The following is a 17,915-nucleotide window of genomic DNA, read 5'->3' on the forward strand; positions in this document are numbered from 1 at the left end:
TATCTCAAGCAACTTTTATTTTCCTTAAGAAGCCATTATACATATCATATATCCATACAATGATCTACACTTTCAATTTATTCACGCTTTTATCTCATACCACATTTGGGGAGTGATGGGTTCCCCACATCGACTGTTCATTATCTTCCTTTAACTCATCCTAAAACTACCTTTGAGAAGCTTTAAAGAGTGTTCCATATTTATGGAGCTCAGAATCTGAGATATTTTATGGTTTCATTAACTGACAGTATTTCCTTTTAGCTTTCATTTTTCAAGGCCAGAATGATTTCTATAAAGAAGCACCTTCACCCACTTGGTCATTTTGTTTTAACTATTCTTCTTGGAAACTTTCCCTATCATCATCATGCTCTTCTTAATATGCTAGGAACTTCACAGAATATTTGCAGCACAGACACACCATCGTTTTGTACTCATCTAGGCTACTTAAGCTGTTTTGTTTCTGGTGCTCTACATTTTGTTATCTTTTTGGCCACAGAAGCTCATTAGATTGGTGTCTTTAAGGAACAGTCTACACTGACTTCTTGCTTTCTGTTCCTGGGACCTGACTGACAATTCTATAGCTATGGACTATTTTTTCCCCTAAATGTATTATCTTACATGTGTTGACCCTGAAATCCATTCATTGTTTTTACTGCCCACTCATAAAACTGTGAGTGATCATCCTAAAATGTGCTCCCATCAGCTGAGAACTTCCCTGTTGTGAGGTTTCTAAAATCTTGAAGTTTTTATGTACCTCATCTTTCAAATCAGCAAGATGCGAATGTGCCACATAAAGCCAGCTCTGGTATTCTGGAATGTCCATTGCTAACTTTTTGCTATCCGGAGCGCTCCTTATATGCCTGACTTTGAACTCCTGATTTTAAGGGTTACATATAAGCAGTGTGCCTTTTTGTCAGCATATCGGGCTCATTGAGATTAGCAGCAAAGAACAAATTAAAATATACTGCTGTCTATACCTAAGAGTACACTTTTCTACCACCGACTATAGTTTGAACTCTGAACTATTTTACCAGAAGTGCTGATACCCTCCCCATTCATTCACCTAGTCTAATTTATGCCAAATGGGATACTTTTACCAGAATGCCACTCTGGGATAGAATGCATGGACACAATATAGAACTTTCCTCCTCTCTGTATAAAGCTAACTGGCCCACAAAGAAACCAAACTATGACTCTGGTTCCATTAATTCTGTATTCTAATCAGTTGAGTTCTAAAGGCACAAAACTGTTACCAGAACATTGACTGATGCCAGTATGGCTTAGCAGCTCCAGTCATATTTTCTCCAGCCAATCTTCCACTCACAACAGCATGGTCATGGTGCTCTACCCGTCTCCTACCCAACTTTATATCGTAGAAGCATGCGGCATCTCCTGCCTTTGGAGACAAATACATTACATGAGCACATGATAAAAAAAGCAAGTTAAAGACAGAACATAAAACTTTTGGGGCTCAAAAAATATGCTTGTGATGTTAACTAATTAATGTTTTCCACCTACAGGCCAGAATCATATATACACTATCAAAAACAGCTGAGAGTCCATTAAAAATAAAACCATAAAACTATTCTATGCTTCCACAAACCTAACCTAAACCTTGTATGCTCCAGCTCATACTTATTTCATCTCATCCTGCCCTTAACAGAAAACGATGATTTGCAGAATATTCTTTCTTATGTGTGGAAACCAGTTTTTAGATGTGACTGCCTATTATCTAGAAATCTTTTCCAAGATAAAATTTTTTGGTTGTTCAGAATTTGTTCATTTGTTCAACAAATATTTATGGAGTACTTATTCTGTACAAAGCATTATACTGTCTGGGTTGCTGAGACAAACCTGACACAGACCTTGCCTACAAGTGTTTAACCTAGTTGAAGAAGGTGCAGCATTGCTCCTCACTACAGTGCAATGTAAACAAGCAATGTGCAATGTGAGGGGTACAGATTAAGTGAGTTCAGTGTTTCAAGGAGAGAAAGAACCCACAGCCAGAGGTGAACAAGGCCAGCTTCACAAAGGAGGTGGTATATGAGCTCTCTAACCCTTTGCTCACCTTTGTGGCTATTTGGACTACCTTGCCCACAAGGAGTGTATAACCTAGTTGGGGAAGCATATAATGCTATAGTATGGAGCATACAAAGTTTAGGTTAGGTTTGTGGAGGCATAGAGTAGTTTTTTTTTAATGGACTCTCAGCTGTTTTTGATAGTGTATATATGATGCCCTAAAAATCCAACACGTGAGCAATACTGAACTATGAAACACACTTAATGGAATATTATACAGTTATTAAACTGTTTATAGAATCTGAAGCAATGTGGGAAGTACTTAACATTATGTTATGTAAAAAAGAGGAGAACGTGAATATTTATACATAGTATGCTTGCTATGACTGTCTGCAATAAAGAAAAAAATGCCTATGTGCAAGAAAATGAAGAGAAGGAAATATACCAAAAAAAAAAAAACCAGTGATTGTGCAGGTGGTTCCCCCCTCTCTCCTTCTTGTCTACCTTCCATATTGAGTGTGTGTTGCTTTTATAACAAGTTTTGAAAAATCTAGTATGCTTTATTGAAAAAGAAAACTGTAAGGGAAAAACACCTTTCAAAGTTCCTATGCCCTTAGTTGCAGAGTCCATAATCAAACACGATAAACTTGTAACAATCTATTGATGGGGAAATTACCTCATGGTTTCTACATACAATAACAGATTTTTAAAAACTATTTAAAAAATAGTATTCAAGGAAAAATGAAAACGAGTAATTTTCCTTTATAGAGAATGTCATGAAATAGCCTTATCCTCCATTTCTTGGACTCAAGTTCAGGCAAGGAAAACAGATTAGTCTGAAAGCTGTGTACACTTCCAACAACAATAACACCGGAAGAATGCTAGTTCTATAGGTATGCACGGTGTTCATTTCCTTCATCACTAGCTTGCAGTGTGAGACCATACTTGATTTTGTAAATCAAGCTATTCACAAATTTCTGTTCTCTACACTTGGCCTCCAAATGTTCCAATCCTATTGGGATAAGTTACTGATGCGCTTTAGCACCCCACTGGGCACACTTGCTCCTAGGCTGGGGACAAGGAACCATGCCTGGTCCGGCTGTAGTGCACTTACCACCCAGATGTTAGAACGTGCTTGGAGCTCTGCATTTACCCGGAAGCCACCAAAATCTGAGTCTATTTCTAGTCCGCCAGTCTTGGCTAGCTCAACATTGGGCTCCAGGCCCACAGCTGCCACTATGTGGTCAGTTTCTACCTGAGGAAAAAAAGTAATTCGATCAATTACCATAGTTTCTATGTATACTTATGGACATAGCAACTGCGCATCATGTCATGAAAAACCCAAGCTTTACAAAAAAAATCATTGGTTAACTTTCTCTGGTAAAAAGATTTAAGTTCCATTTCATAAAGTGCCCTCCTTCACATACCCATAACCCATATCATCTGAACAGAAATCTGTCACCCTAGTCAGGTCTTAAAAATCCTTGATAAGACAGGAAGGGGCTATAGGAAAGTGGGTCCCAGGCATCTACTCTGGTTCTTATCATTTTTGTTTTAATTCAGGGACAGTTCATTCAGAAAATCATGACAGGTTAATGGTGGCTGCCAAGAAAACTAATGTACTGGTAACAAATGAAGAAGAATGAGGAAAAAGAAGAGGAGGGCTAGGTCTTCTGGCAGCCTGTCTCCCCCCTTCTTTACCTTCTGGCCGTCTTTCAGCTTGATGAGTAACTTGCCACCGCTGACACCGACTGATTGCACAATAGCATTGGGCAGCACCTTAACACCCTCTGTGAAGGCAAACAAGACCTGAAGCTGAGCCTATGAGCCTACCACCTTCATGAAAAGTAGGGAAGCTGACTAGAGGCATCTCCTGTCATAAAACCAGTAATTATCAGCATGCAGGCACCCTTGGAAAGCTGCAAAAACCTACATCCACAGTTCATTTTCAACATATCTGAGAATCTGGTGCATCAGATTCAGAATACTTACATGAACCTGACTGACTAGAGAATGGGGGAAACATTTCCTCTGCTGGATGACATGGCTTATGTCAAGGGGGTTCCCAAAGAAGCCAACTTTGCATGAAGCCTATCTCAGAGAAAAGAGTGGCCAGCATATGGAAAGAATCTCTCTACCTCGTCTGACTTTTTCCATGGTCCAGTTGCTGAGGTATTCTGGGAGGATCTTTCCCATATTTCCTTTCTCAGGGAAAAGCTGAATCACTTCAGTGCCCAAGGCTTGAGCTAGGAAGAAACAGAGTAGGTATAGCAGAAGGCAAAAGCCAGTCCTAAGACAGAAAGAGAAGCAGCAGGCAGCCATTTACTACACACACGGCAATACTGTGACCCAGGCCAGAGCTCCCATTTGTGGGGCACTGGGGCAGTAGGGCAGTCACAAGGCAAATACAACAGGTGCCAGAACTGTCATCCCTGGATTCGACCACATACTGTGAACTCGGTGCACTTGCACCCAGGCATCACCTTGGACTTCCACAAATGCCTTGCAACTTCTGAATAGTAAGCACCCTCCTGAGAAGATGCCCTGATTTCGCACAGCTGAGAAATAACATTAAGAAAAATGGTTGCCATGAAACATGCAAACTGGTAACTCATGGATCTGTCAAGACACACAGAACCATCGTGTGTCTGAAGGAAGTCTTTGCTTCTATGGGGAGCAGCAGTTCAAAGATACATACACTTCTGTAGTCTAAACTATCCTTACCATCTCAATAGCTCACTTTCCTTAATATTTTATTTCTAAGGAGTCTTGGCCTACAGGCTAGAAGAAAGGAAAGAAAGCATTGCTGCTCAATTGCTCAGATGACAGCTTTGTGGTCATTAAAGAATTCTTCATCAGAACTAAGATCGGTGCTTAGCTTTTCACCATACAGACCTTAATCGAAGTCTTTCTACTAATCCTGGCAAATGCATCTCTGGAATTTGTGAAAGGCCCAAAAAGCATGTAATATCAGAACAGAGAAAGAAAACTGAGCTCACACTCCAGTACTCACCCTTTCTGCCAAGAGCACAGGCCAGTTCGCTACCAAGGAAGCCCCCACCGATAATTGTAATTGACTTGACTTCACGGGAAATCTTCTCTAAGGTTCTGAAGTCTCCAATCTGCAGGATCACAGCAGTTTAATCCACTGATTTACCAAAGCGGCACGGGATAATAATACCAGGAAATATTTTCCGCTGTCTTTGACTATAGTAATTTGGACATAAATTCTTCTTGTAAAATGTGGCTCAATTATAGCCCATATGATATTGATATAAATTTCTTTCTCCACTGTAACACTCCTTCTAGTGACAATGGTTCTCAACTGGTGGTGGTGTGGCGAGGGTAGACAGTTTTGTCTCTTCACCCCCAGGGGACATTTAGCAATGTCTGGAGATATTTTTGGCTGTCACAGCTGGGGGTAAGGAGATGCTGTTTGCTTCTAGTAGGTAAAGTCCAGAGATGCTGCTAAATATCTGACAATGCATGGGATGGCCCCTCACAGCAAATCCAGCCCAAAATGTCAGTAGTACAGAGGTTGACAAGCCTTGTTCTGTCAAGAGCTTCAAGGATAGTATGGATCTTTTCAAATACCCATAAGAGTGGATGAAAAACTTCAGCAGTTTTCATAAGCAAAGCATGGTGATAAAAAGTAACCCCTCCCCTACTTCCTCACTTAGGTACTCTTAACTTTTCTCCCCAAAGTCTCCAAAATAGAACTTGCAATGAAAAATTCTAAGAGGCTATGAGTTCCAATGACTCAAATGCATCAGGAAAAAACAACTATGAAAGGGTGATTGGAAGGAACTGTAGCAAGCAATAAAAACACAAAATGTATTTTTCTCCTAGGAGCTTGAAAACACTTGAGTGAGGTATGTGAGGTGCAGAGAGAAGTGACTTGCTCAAGGCAAGATAACCAGTCTGTAGAAGAGGCATAAATAGAACTGGAATCTCCCAATTCTCAGGTGGGTACTTGGGGACCACAAGATTCTGCCACCTCTTCAAAACTGACACAGTGAAAGCACTAAAGCAGGCAATTACCTTTCTGAAAAGTGTTGTTCTACTCTTCACCTCTGCTCCAGCTCTATCAATGGCAGACAGACTTCTTGGAGTGCCTCCTGGAAATAAGACGAGGAAAATCCTTTAGTTCAACAAGCAGGAGCTAACCCAAACAATCCCCCGACAAAGGTGATGGTGTAGTGTATGCGCTCCCGCTGGTGCTACAGCAGCAGCAACAGGACAAGAGGCTTTGTTTTACTTCAACTCCCTTTACAGCAGGTTTTGAGAAGCAGATTTGAGAGTCTCTCTTCAAAGGGCCCGCCTTCCCGACAGATGGTCGCAAGGCCTCACTTTCTGCTTCCCAGTTCTCTTCTAGTTTCTCATGAAGATACACCAGATAGCATAGATATGTTTGTTTAAGCAACTGCTTTGGTCTCCTCCCTTTGATTGCTGATTGGAACTGGCAATGAAGCCACGAGGTTATATTACTTTCAGGAGAGAGGGCAGAGGCTAAGCAGGGTGAAAAAAAAGGCAATGTTCTTTAATACACATCCATGCCTTTACCAGAAGGAATGGCAAGGATAATCAGAAGGGCTGTTGATGGGACGCCAGTAGTTAGCTGGGCTTTGCACCAAGACAAGACACCCACTTTAGAGAGTTTGGGTTTCAGTTTTCTTAAGATTAAGTAAAGCCTTCTATACTAAAACTTGAATCAACTATATCAGGGAAGAAAGTCATCTCCAGAAATACTCACCTGTTGCAATCAAGCACTTTTCATAGGTTATTTGAGAACCATCATTAAGTTTCACCATGTTGCCTCTCACATCCAGCTGTATTACCTGATACAGTCGCACACAGGTACACAGAAAGATGGAGAGATGAATTAGCTTTTTAAAAAATTTTATTGATATAAATCACTTAACGTAAAATTCACCATTTTAAAGTACACCATTCAGTGGTTTTTAGTATATTCACAAGGTTGTGTAACCATCACCACTATCTAATTCGAGAATATTTCCATTACCCCAAAAAAGAACACTGTACCTCTTAGCCACCAGCTCAATGAGAAGAATTAGTTCTTGACCTAAGGTGATCAATCCTTAAGAAACCACTTCTGAGTAATCATTGGCACCACTGTTTCTGGTATCCAGTTTCTTCAGGTGGTCCTTATTTCCTAAGCAGCCTACATTAGAGGAAGTTCCTACAGTTCCAAAGTTTCTGCCCAATTTGTGGAAATGTAGAATAGGGACAGATTTTTCTGCTTGGGGCTTTGGAATCCTGCCTGACTTTTTTTGTTAGCAACTTTCCTACATCATCCCCATTTTTGCAGGATGCTTTCTCCAACTTCTAGCACTAACTAAAACTTAGTTCCCGCCCCCTTAACAAGACTGCTCATTCCCCTACAATCCTTCCCATCAAAAGTCGAGGAGGGGGGTGTTGGCTGCTGCTGCTTCCAGGTTCTTGTACCCTCATTGTCCTCTGAGGGATGCCAATCTATAACCCTATGAATCACTGTCATCCAGCCACATTCTGGCCACTCCTCCTCATTCACTGAAGACCTGCAAATCTGGCTCATACTTTTCCTTTAAGCCACATCCAGAATCTTATCTTTTAACCTCTACTTCTACCTCAGATATCCCACTCTTTTGTCACAATTCCCCATCCTTCCAGCTTTCTCTCAGTCCCACTGGCATCTATGCTTACCTTTGATTGTCTCTGTTTACCCAGTAGGCTATTCCATCTCAACCTGGCCAATGGAAGATCATCCAAACTGTTCTCTTGCCAGCATCCCTAACTGCATTCCATCCTACTCCTTCCTATGGTGAAAAGCTTCAGCTTTGGAGTCAGAGAGGCTGGGGTTCCAGTCTGTGCTCCACTCTTTACTAGCTGTGAGACCGTTCATTCAAGACATATTTATTAAGCACCTACTATATGTTTCAGGCACTGTGCTAAGTCCTGGGGACACAATGGTGAGAAAACAGATACCTTCAGAGTCTAGTAGCTAAGAGAGACAATTTAACAAGCACTACAATCAAGCACGAGAAATTAAGAGTGAGAAATGCTCTGATGAGAGCAATATAGATAGCTCTAGGAACATATGACAGGAGAACCCAATTGAGCTTTCCTGAGACAACGACGTACCCAGAAATCCGATGGATGAGTAGCTTCTTTAGCAGACTTTGATTTGTCCTGTGTAAGCTCCCTCTTCAATCCAACCCCACTACTCAACCCTCACACTGCTCACTCTCAATAACCGCCCAGTATCCTAGTTTATTGCAAAAACAAGTCAAGCCATTTGATGTGATCTTCCTCAGCTTCCCATAAGGGTTCCCACCTTCTGACCCCTGAATAAAAACCTTACTTCCTTTCTTCCAGCTTCTGGCATTAAGTATCCTCTTTGTTCTGTTTCTGTGCCTGACCCCCACCCCTTCCTTTCTCTCCCAGAACTTTCCCCTATTAGTCACCACTTATCACCTTCACCTCTCTCCTGACACCTTATACTGGCTGCCCATTAATATGCTTAATTAAGTCTGTCCTATCCTAAAAGTCTCACCTTTGATTCTGTGTCCTCCTCAAGCTTTTGCCTAATTATCATCTCCCCTCTCTCATTTAAACTTTTTGAGAGTTTATCAACTTTTTTCTTTTTCTAACTTCACAATGATATCTGAGTTGTTAAATCAAATGGGTCATTTTACAAGTCTTTTCTTACCAGATTTTCTTGCTGCAGTAACACTGTGGATCACACCCTCCTCCCTGAAACTCTCTCCAACCCTAGACCCTGTCCTGGGCTTTCCTTATACTGCCCTTTAACTTCTTTCCTACTCTCCTTAGTGGAGTTAAATGAGAGAGGGGAGATGATAATTAGGCAACTCTTAGTGGACTCTTCTTCTTAAGCCTACCTAAAACTTGGGTTTCCAGGGTTTCATCCTTGGCCCTACTCCTCTTCTGAGTGTAGAACTTGTCCTTGGGAGGCTTTACCTACTCTCATGGTTTCAACTCCAACATGTACATGGAGGATTCCTGAATCTCTATCTGAGACCAGACCCCTCCTCTGAGTGTCAGTCATATATCCAACTTCCCACAGGACATCTGCACAGATATTCCACTTCACACTTAATAGCCCAAACTGAAATTTTATTTCTCCCTTAAACTAGATCTTACTCTTGTAATATCTGTCTCAGGTGGGGATACTTCAGCACCTACCACACAAGGTGGAAAACAGAAAGTCACCTTTCCCTCCTCCTTCTCCCTCATGTTCCACCTTCAATCAATCACCACACCTATCGAGTTTGCCTCATAAGCATGTCTCCAGTGTTCCCCGCTCCTTACCACCTTGCTGTTGGGAAGCTATACACTGATGTTAGTTAGTAAGAGCTTGGGCTCTGCAATCAGAATTCTGTAGCCAGAAGGATCTGGGCTCAAATTCTGTCTCCAACACTTATTAGCTATGTGATCTTGGGCAAGTTACTTAACCTTTCTTTAATCTCGATTTGTGTCTCTATAAAATGGAAATAATAATAGTATTTACCTCATAAGATTATTGTGAGGATAAAGTGAGATAATACATGTAAAGTGCTTTAAAACTGTGCTTACAACACCATTATCACCACTACTGACCTAGTTTGGGCTCTCATCATCTCTCACCTGGATTATTGCAATAGTCTTCGAAATGGTCTGTCTCTAGTCTTGTCCCCCTGAAATCTATCCTCCTCACAGCCAATAAGAGTATTACTGAAAATTCAATCCAACTGTAGTATATCTTTGTCTAAAACTCAACAGCTCCCCAGTGCCTATGGGATAAAACTCAAGATCTTTCACATGACAGAGCTCTCCACGATCAGGCTCTTGCATGACTTCTCAGTTTCATCTTTTACCATTTCTTAATTTGTACTTTCTGTTCTGTCAGGACCTAGCTGTTTGTGTTTCCCTGAATGAAACATGCTTTTTTCATACCCTTGTGCATTTTCTTAATGCTGTTCTTTTTAACTTGAATGCTCTTCACTTCTAATGCCTTCATTCCATAACATATCCCATTCTATAAGACTTCTTTGTCCAGGAATCATTCCTTGAAACCATCAGTACACTGGGCACACTTTCTAGTAATTCCCACAACACACTGTGCATATCTCTCTCGCTCCGCATTTGTGTTATGATTATTTATTTATGTTTCTGTCTAATATGATTAGTCTTTAGAGGGCAGGGCCTGTGTGTTTACATATAGGGGGTACTTAATTCATAATGTCTCATTACCAGCTTTTCTACAAACCTATATCCCTCTTCTCTGCCTAACGTCTCCTTATAGAAGAAGTGGGTCTGTCCCTATCATAGGTCAATGCCTCCGTTTGTGATCTGGACCCTATCTACTCTGGGCTTTTCTCCTGATAACCATTACCTCTCTACTGGAACGTTGCCATTAGTTTACAAACACACTGTGGTATCTCCCATTAACAAAAATAAAACATAACAAAACAAAACCCTCCCTGGATCCCACGAATGCCCCCCAATAACTGTCCCCATTACTCAGGCACTGACAATATTTTCCATGCTGACATTATACCCAAATTGTTTTACTACCATGAATAATATACATTGGTCAATATCTCATCATCCATAATCCTGAAGAAATCTTAGTGTGGAAAAAATAGGAAGAAGGGAGTATGGAAAAATAGGAAGAAGGAAGAAGGGCAGAGGAGCAAATCAGGAGAGGGAATGGCTTCAGAGTCACGGTCCCAATGATTTGACTTCCCTGGGACAGTTTAGTTAGCATGCTACTCAGGGTTTCAGATCAGTGCTTTCCCCAAAAAGATACACTAAGCAGTGTAAGTTGGTAATATTAAACCTAAAATAACTCGATCCTTCTTTTGATGAAATACAATGGCAGAACAGACATAAATGGTACTGGGAATACAAGTCACCATAGTCGCTGCCCACATGGGCATATACATGGAGCCTGACAAAGGAAGCAGCCTACTAGCCCACCTTCTTCCCGGTGAGGACAGCTACACCACCATTCTCAATGTGAGGCAGGTCTTGAGCAGAAACATAGAAAGAAGGTGGCTGGAAATAGATGCTGCACAGAGAAGAGGAAGAAAATGTTATTAACACCTGGAACTGCTATCGACTTCCCCTATAGCTTTAGTAAAATTGTTTCCATTATGAAAAACTTTTGGGAACATTTTCCAAAGTAAGTCTTCAAGGCCACTAAATCTTGGTTGTGACTTACTTATACAGAGGTATTTTACATCAGCGATTCTCAACTGGTGGCAATTTTTTACCCCCTTCCCTGGGGACATTTGGACATTTTTTGTCTGTAAGAGCTTGTGGGGGAAGGATGCTATTGGCATCTAGAGGGTAGAGGCCCGGGATGCTGCAAAACACTATTGTAGTGCACAGACTACCCCCATGACAAAGAATCATCCAGTCCCAAGTGTCAATAGTGCCAAGATTGAGAAATGCTGTTTTGGATTTATGTTCTTTTCAAAATTAGAACAAGAAGACTGCCCAAGTAGCTGGTATTCAGACATCCACCAAAATGAGCTGTCCAGAATGGTGCTGGTCAATGGACAACTAGGTCTAGCTCCCGAGATGATTTTGCCTCAAACAGTAAACAGTAACAATGAGATAATAATTGAGGGGTAGCTAAGATAATTTGAAGTATACATCCTGCTTGAGAAAGGAACATGATAGCAGGGGTGAAGGAGGCAGGTAGATTTATAAAATTTAGTCCAAAATCAAAGGGATCATTAAGGAGAAAAAAAATTGGTACTTACAGTTCATGGTACTTAAATCAAGAGATCCGAGCCGTCCTTTAAAAGGAAAAGGCTTCTGGACCTGCATTTCTAAGTCTCCTGTGCAAACATGTTAATAAAGAGGTTCTTCTTTACAGTGTGTCCACTCTATTCCTACGATTCTAAATGTCTACTAGATGCCATAGAACAGTGTCTTTTCTTTTGCTCTTATGAGACATGCCTAGGCAAGTGTAAAGAAGTGACAACATGGGCCGAGCTGATCATTACTGAAGTCTAACATAAAAGTCCAGGAATATAGGAGCATCAGTACTTCAGAGGCCAATATTACACCTTCAGTTGTTCATAGATCAACTTTTATCCCTAAGCTATAACAAGTGCATACCAGAGCGAACTCCAGTGTGCAGCCATGCCATCTGTCCTATGTACTGTGCATGGTTCATGCAAAATCCAGTCATTCCCTGTGCTTAGAAGTTGCTAGTCAGGCCTATTTTACATAAATGAACATACCTTCTCTCTTTTCCATTCCACTGTCTGAATCGTAGTGTCTTTGTGACATTTGGGTCATCTGAAAACCATAATTCTTTTGAAAGAGGAGGCCGCATGTATGGCAGCTCAGGGTCTTCAGATACAATTAGTACCTTTAGACACAACATAATGACACTTATCAGAGCCAAGTCATTTAAGAGGCAGATATCAAAGTGTTCACATTGGCTAAGTGCTTGCAAATTATATCCTCCATTACAAGCAAGATGGTGTATGCCTTACCCTGGCCCCAGGATCCCGAGCCCGGATGGATCTGGCTGCAGCAAAAGCAGCAGTGCCTCCACCAATGAGCAGGAATGGAACATGACTTGGTACCCTGACTTTAGGAACTGGCTCTCCTTCCAGAGCTGTAAGCAACAGAACAGACATGGTGAATTTTCTTAAAGTCTCAGATGACTCCTTGCCACTATTTAAAAAAAATCACCTTGCACTTACCTCAATCCTTTACATAAAGCTAGCAAAACACTGTACCTACATTTATCTTAACAAACTTCACAGCATCCTGATGGGACAAGAAAAGCAAGTATTCTCTTCATTTCATAAGTGACAAATACCCAAAAAAGAAGTGAATGATTTAGCCAATGTCATTCATTCATCAAGTCTATCAGAACTAGAACCTGGCTTAAATATTTATCTATTTCTAAAATCTGTTAGAAAATATATATTAGAAGGCTTCTGCCTTTTGCATTAATTTCCTAATGCCCAACAAAAAAATATCAAGTTCAGTTTCACCTTTTGTTATCAATAAAAGGGGAAAATCCAGTAGGTCAATTGAAGATTATTATAAAATGTTCAAGAATAAGGAGATGTTATTGAAGAAAGCAATATAAATTGCCCACGCAGGGTTGTGGAGCTTATTAAAGGATTAAAACATTCTTCTGTGAAAAACCAAGCCAGTCATGTACAATGGAAGTGCTGGTTAGGGCTATATGCTTTAGGAAAACAAATACATCTTTAACAACTCAAAACCAAAGACTCAAAAGGGGAACAAAACAGATCAAAAGAATTTCCTCACTGAAAAAGGGCCTTCATCTCTTTTCCAATAATTTTCCTTGCCAAGCTTGCTTTTTAAATTTAAAGCTTGCCTCTTAAGAGTCTAATATAAGGAAAAACCAATCATAATTAGCACTAATTTTATTCTCAAACCCAAATTCCAGTCAAACACTTTAACAAATTGCTGCCAGGCCTGGTGTAATATCATAGTTTCTGGAAGCTTATAATCTCATGGCATCTTCGTGTCGACAAGATATCCACAAAGCATAGCATCTAAACTGTTTCTAATTTTCCCTTCATATACTGAACCTCAAATCATACTCACCAGATGATGTGGCCCTTTTCTGTTTCTCTTCTGGTGTCAGCCCTAATCCTGAAATTCTTTCATTATATCTTTCTTGATCATCTTTTATAATCTTATAGGCCTGTAGATCCAAACATGGAGAAAATTTATTTCATCATATAGCGAGCTCGTACCATCAGTAATATCATTATCTTCCAATTAAATGAGAAGCTTTTGTCTACATGAGGCAAGTTCTATGTGAAAATCACTAAGGCAAAATTATTTTCTTAAGAAATAAAAATACTGAATATGTACACACTTGGTGTAGAAAGAATATAGGTTAAGCAAATGAAATTGTTCCAGTTTCAGATTTCCTTAGGGTCTATGTGAAGAATTTTCCTCATACTGTATTTAATTCTGAAGGTACAGCTAAAGGAAAAAGAAAAACACTTTACATTAGAAGAATAAAATGCTAGGAAGGGCTGAACTTTATAAAAAGGATTTTGGACTAGCGGGATACTAGCTGTGAAATCAATCTATATGGTCCAGAGTAGGAAGCCAGGACAGAAGATTTCCTGGTAGGCAAATCAATTTTTGCTGGGTACTCAGATAATGCCCTGAAATATGACCTCCTGTATACTAGTCTGATAGAGTAACTAATCTTTCCCTTAATGGTCTGCCCTTTTATGACACTCAGATTTTCATTAAAGGTCAAACGCCTTGCTTAAACACCTGTGGTATTTCAAATATACTATGTTCTCTATCCTTTCAAACTGAAGAAGCATATCTTAGCATTATAACTAGTTGCTTTTTAACATATGGTATCAGTTTATTGGATTTTTTTTTAGAATGGTAGGCAAGGATGACTTGTTTTAATTACACTTTTTACTCTTTTGTACCCCACAGGGTCAACGAGACAGAAATTTAAGTGACCCTGTATCAACTGAAATCCCAGATTATTAATTAATTGGAAGAGAAAGGACAATCAGAGGAAGTATTATGTAGGCTCTAAGAATATTTCTATGAGCCTTTTATAGAGCAGCTCATTAGGCAACATACTACAATAAGGAACCTGGCTCCTGAGACCTGGACTTAACGCTTATCAGCCTGGAAACATCCAACATATGATATGAATGGATTAGAAAATTAAGTACTGTATGTTAAAAGATAATGGTTATTCCTTGAATATACCACTAAGTTCACCAAATAAATTGAATTCAACTTGTATTAAGAACGTTTTCTTTAAATCTTGTCATCAGGTATTCTATATAAGTCTAGTATTTACTCATACCCAAAACAAGCAAATATGTGTGTGCATATCTTTTAAGAAAGAGACTTTTACCTAAAAAGATGGCTTAAGCTGGTCAATGTTAGTGAACAGAAAAATAAACTGGGGTTATGTTCACATTGAGAAGGATATGCAAAAATAGCCTAGGCCCTCTCATATCTCCTAATGGCTTCACACATGAGGGGAAGAGCAGACCAAGAAATATTTTGAGATTTGGTGGGGAAGGACAAGAATAAGGTTTGTCTTATATTTATAATCATATATATTTATCTATTTAGCTTGTAAGTAAATATTCTAATATAAAAATAAGTTTACAGACATACTAAAAATTTACCTTTCCTCCAAGTGTTTCTATATTCCCAGTTTGCACAGATTTCCAATTAGTTACATGAATACATGTAAGGTAAAGGAAAACTACAAATTTATGAAAATATTAGTGGAGATAACTTTTTTTAAAAGATGAATATGGCAGCATTTATCCAACTTAAAGAAATTTGAAAGGAAACAGGTCATTTTCTCAGTGAGGCAACACGATCCTATCAATTGAACAATGGCAAGGGGCCCAAATACTAAATCTCATTAAATATCCTAAAGGCTACTTAGCTCTGCTCACTGACAAATAATAGGACTTAAAGATGTGCCTGTGATCCTAGTAAAAGTCTCTAACAAGAGGGGAGAAATGCTCACATCCACACCAATCAGGAATTCCTGTTTGCAATCTAAGCTGAAGAAGTGTTCAAATCAGTGTTTTTCAAACTGAGGTTGCAACCTATTAATAGGCTGTAAAATCAACTTAGTAGGTTATGACCAGCATTAAAAAAAAATAAATAGAAGAGAATAGAAACTATTGGAGTATATTATACCTACTGAGTATTATTTTGACATTTTCAGTTTTACATATTTATAGTTATATAATGGTTGCAAGATAAAATGTATTTCTTCCTGTGGATTGTGTGGTAAAACGTTTAGAAAACCACTGGTTTAAAGCACAGACCCTTGGCAAACTTTTCAGAAAAACCTCCTTTATTTTTGGAAGGTAGATTTGTGGGGCAGATAAAAGGCTCCCAGTTCAGGAATTGCTAATGTAGTCTCTATACTTAAATTAGGAACTTGTCCTCCTATGAGAGAGAAAAGTTACAAAGGAACACTGTTGTGGACTCAATGCTTGTGTACACCTCAAGCACATATGTTGAAGCTCTAATTTCCAATGTGATGGTATTTGGAGACAGGACTTTAGGGGGGTGATAAAGGTTAAATGCAGTCATAAGAGTGAGGCCCTAATCTGATAGGGCTGGTGCCCTTATAAAAAGAGGAGAGAAAGAGCTCATATTCTTTTCTCCATGTGAGGACAGAGGAGAAGGTGGCCACCTGCAAGCCAAGAAGAGTATTCTCATCAGAATCTGACCATACTGGCACCCTGATCCTGGACTTCCAGCATCCTGACTGTGAGGGAATATATTTCTGTCGTTTAAGCCACCCAGTCTGTAATATTTCGTTATGGTAGCTAGAGCAGATTAATACAAATGCTAAACAACTTAGAGCCATAGCTCATTGAATCTGAAGTCTGATTTTAAGTTAACAGTTCTCTTTAGACTAATACCAATTTCAGAGAAAAAAAAATTAAGCCACCTCAGATTACATTTTAAATGATTTAAAAACCTAGTATAAAACTATAGAAAATAGTTTGGTAACAGCTGTAGGTAGACAAAAGCTTATCATTTAACCTAAAACCACTACAATATAGTAGCTTTATTATTACCAGTGTTGGATAAACACAGAAGGCAATGAGGTATTTAACTGAATGGCCTGAGAGAAACTTGTGATTCATAAATATTTCTCTTTTTCTTTTCTTTTTTTTTTTAGGCGAGGCAACCCTTGGTTGACCTTACAGATTGCAAGGACCTTGTCAGCTTACAATCCCTTATTTTTTAAATTTTTTTATGCTTACAGCACCTGGTCTTCCTAGGTGGTCTCCCATCCAGTACTAACCAGGCCCAACCCTGCTTAGCTTCCGAGATCAGGCGAGATTGGGCTCGTTCAGGGTGGCATGGCCGTAGACTCAGATATTTCTAAGGCAGGAGAAAGCAACAGTGACTGGCCCTATCTTTGGTGCCTGGCATCAAAAGATTTGTTGTGGTCAGCTCTGTGGAGGCCATTCAACTCTGGTACAGTAACATAAGCCAAAGGTTTAATAGGTTTAAACTGTTACAAAAATATCAGATGCAAACATTTTAAATCAATTTTTGAATGAATAAGATGGAACTGATGGGAAAAGTAAAGAAAGTTATGAAATGAGAAAAGTTAAGACACAGAGGATGGTATCTGAATTATAAACGAGAGGCATTTAAGAAAGCAATCTACAGAAATGTGTTAGCTTATACCACTTCAGCCACTAGTTTGACCAAATAAGATATTACGAAAGGGACAGTGCCAAATGAGTTCATTTTGAAATAGAGGCTGGGGGTGTGTGAGGAGAATATTGCAATTTCTGACTTTTTGGACCTCCTCAGAAGTATTCAATAAAATGCTTTTTCACAATAATAGTAGAGTTGTTTCCCATAAAACACAAAAATTACATTTTACCTCAAATGATTCAAAATGAATGGTGTTCAAGTTATCTTTATTTGTTTATTCAACATTTACTCTTTGAGACTGTCTTGTTAGGTATGCAGCACTAAAGCACAATATAAGTTAGCATCATAAAAAACAATTATGGAATTGGCAAAAATTTTAAAGAAAGGGTTGATGATGAGGATTTATCATCATTAAATGTATGGTTTTAGATATATCCGGTAAGACTTCAGCAGTTGGAAAAATGAGATTTAAGGACTCCCTAGTAACTGACAATGTCCCTTTATTAAATACTCAGAAAACACATGCTGTGAATACTTCATTGTATTCTAATGGATCAAGTTTTCATTAGTGCCATGGTCTCACCCACCCTACCCCAAAATATAATTTAGTGTAAGCATCTTACATAATAAACTCCTGCCCCAGTGACTGTTGCTCCTACAATTAAGAAGTATACTAGTCTGCTGCC

The 17,915-nt window shown here is 39.3% G+C and overlaps 1 protein-coding gene, 1 long non-coding RNA gene and 1 pseudogene across 4 annotated transcripts in view; 1 reads left to right on the forward strand and 2 right to left on the reverse strand.

The window, feature by feature from the left end:
* Positions 1-17,915, forward strand: part of LOC120604315 (uncharacterized) — a 43,223-nt gene that overhangs the window by 18,518 nt on the left and 6,790 nt on the right. The window contains exons 3-4 of one of the 2 annotated variants that reach the window (XR_005653307.1): positions 5,869-5,984; positions 14,494-14,814. This is a non-coding gene — a long non-coding RNA (uncharacterized LOC120604315). Of the gene's footprint in view, positions 1-5,868; positions 5,985-14,493; positions 14,815-17,915 lie in introns of those variants that run through there. The other variant, XR_005653308.1, reaches the window with a different exon arrangement.
* The window catches only part of AIFM1 (apoptosis inducing factor mitochondria associated 1), a 32,156-nt gene that overhangs the window by 2,655 nt on the left and 11,586 nt on the right, over positions 1-17,915 (reverse strand). For both annotated transcript variants that reach the window (XM_039864976.1, XM_039864977.1), the window contains exons 3-13: positions 13,630-13,729; positions 12,534-12,658; positions 12,276-12,406; positions 10,999-11,089; positions 6,773-6,857; positions 6,061-6,137; positions 5,033-5,141; positions 4,158-4,265; positions 3,721-3,809; positions 3,134-3,274; positions 1,254-1,396 (exon numbers count right to left, since the gene is read on the reverse strand). In XM_039864976.1, coding sequence (XP_039720910.1) covers positions 1,254-1,396; positions 3,134-3,274; positions 3,721-3,809; positions 4,158-4,265; positions 5,033-5,141; positions 6,061-6,137; positions 6,773-6,857; positions 10,999-11,089; positions 12,276-12,406; positions 12,534-12,658; positions 13,630-13,729 — 1,199 coding nt within the window. The remainder of the gene's footprint in view (positions 1-1,253; positions 1,397-3,133; positions 3,275-3,720; positions 3,810-4,157; positions 4,266-5,032; positions 5,142-6,060; positions 6,138-6,772; positions 6,858-10,998; positions 11,090-12,275; positions 12,407-12,533; positions 12,659-13,629; positions 13,730-17,915) is intronic.
* On the reverse strand, positions 16,817-16,934 carry LOC120604341 (uncharacterized; annotated as a pseudogene).

The sequence above is a fragment of the Pteropus medius genome, unplaced genomic scaffold (assembly GCF_902729225.1).
Source record: "Pteropus medius unplaced genomic scaffold, Ma_sr-lr_union100, whole genome shotgun sequence".
Taxonomy (NCBI): Eukaryota; Metazoa; Chordata; class Mammalia; order Chiroptera; family Pteropodidae; genus Pteropus; species Pteropus medius.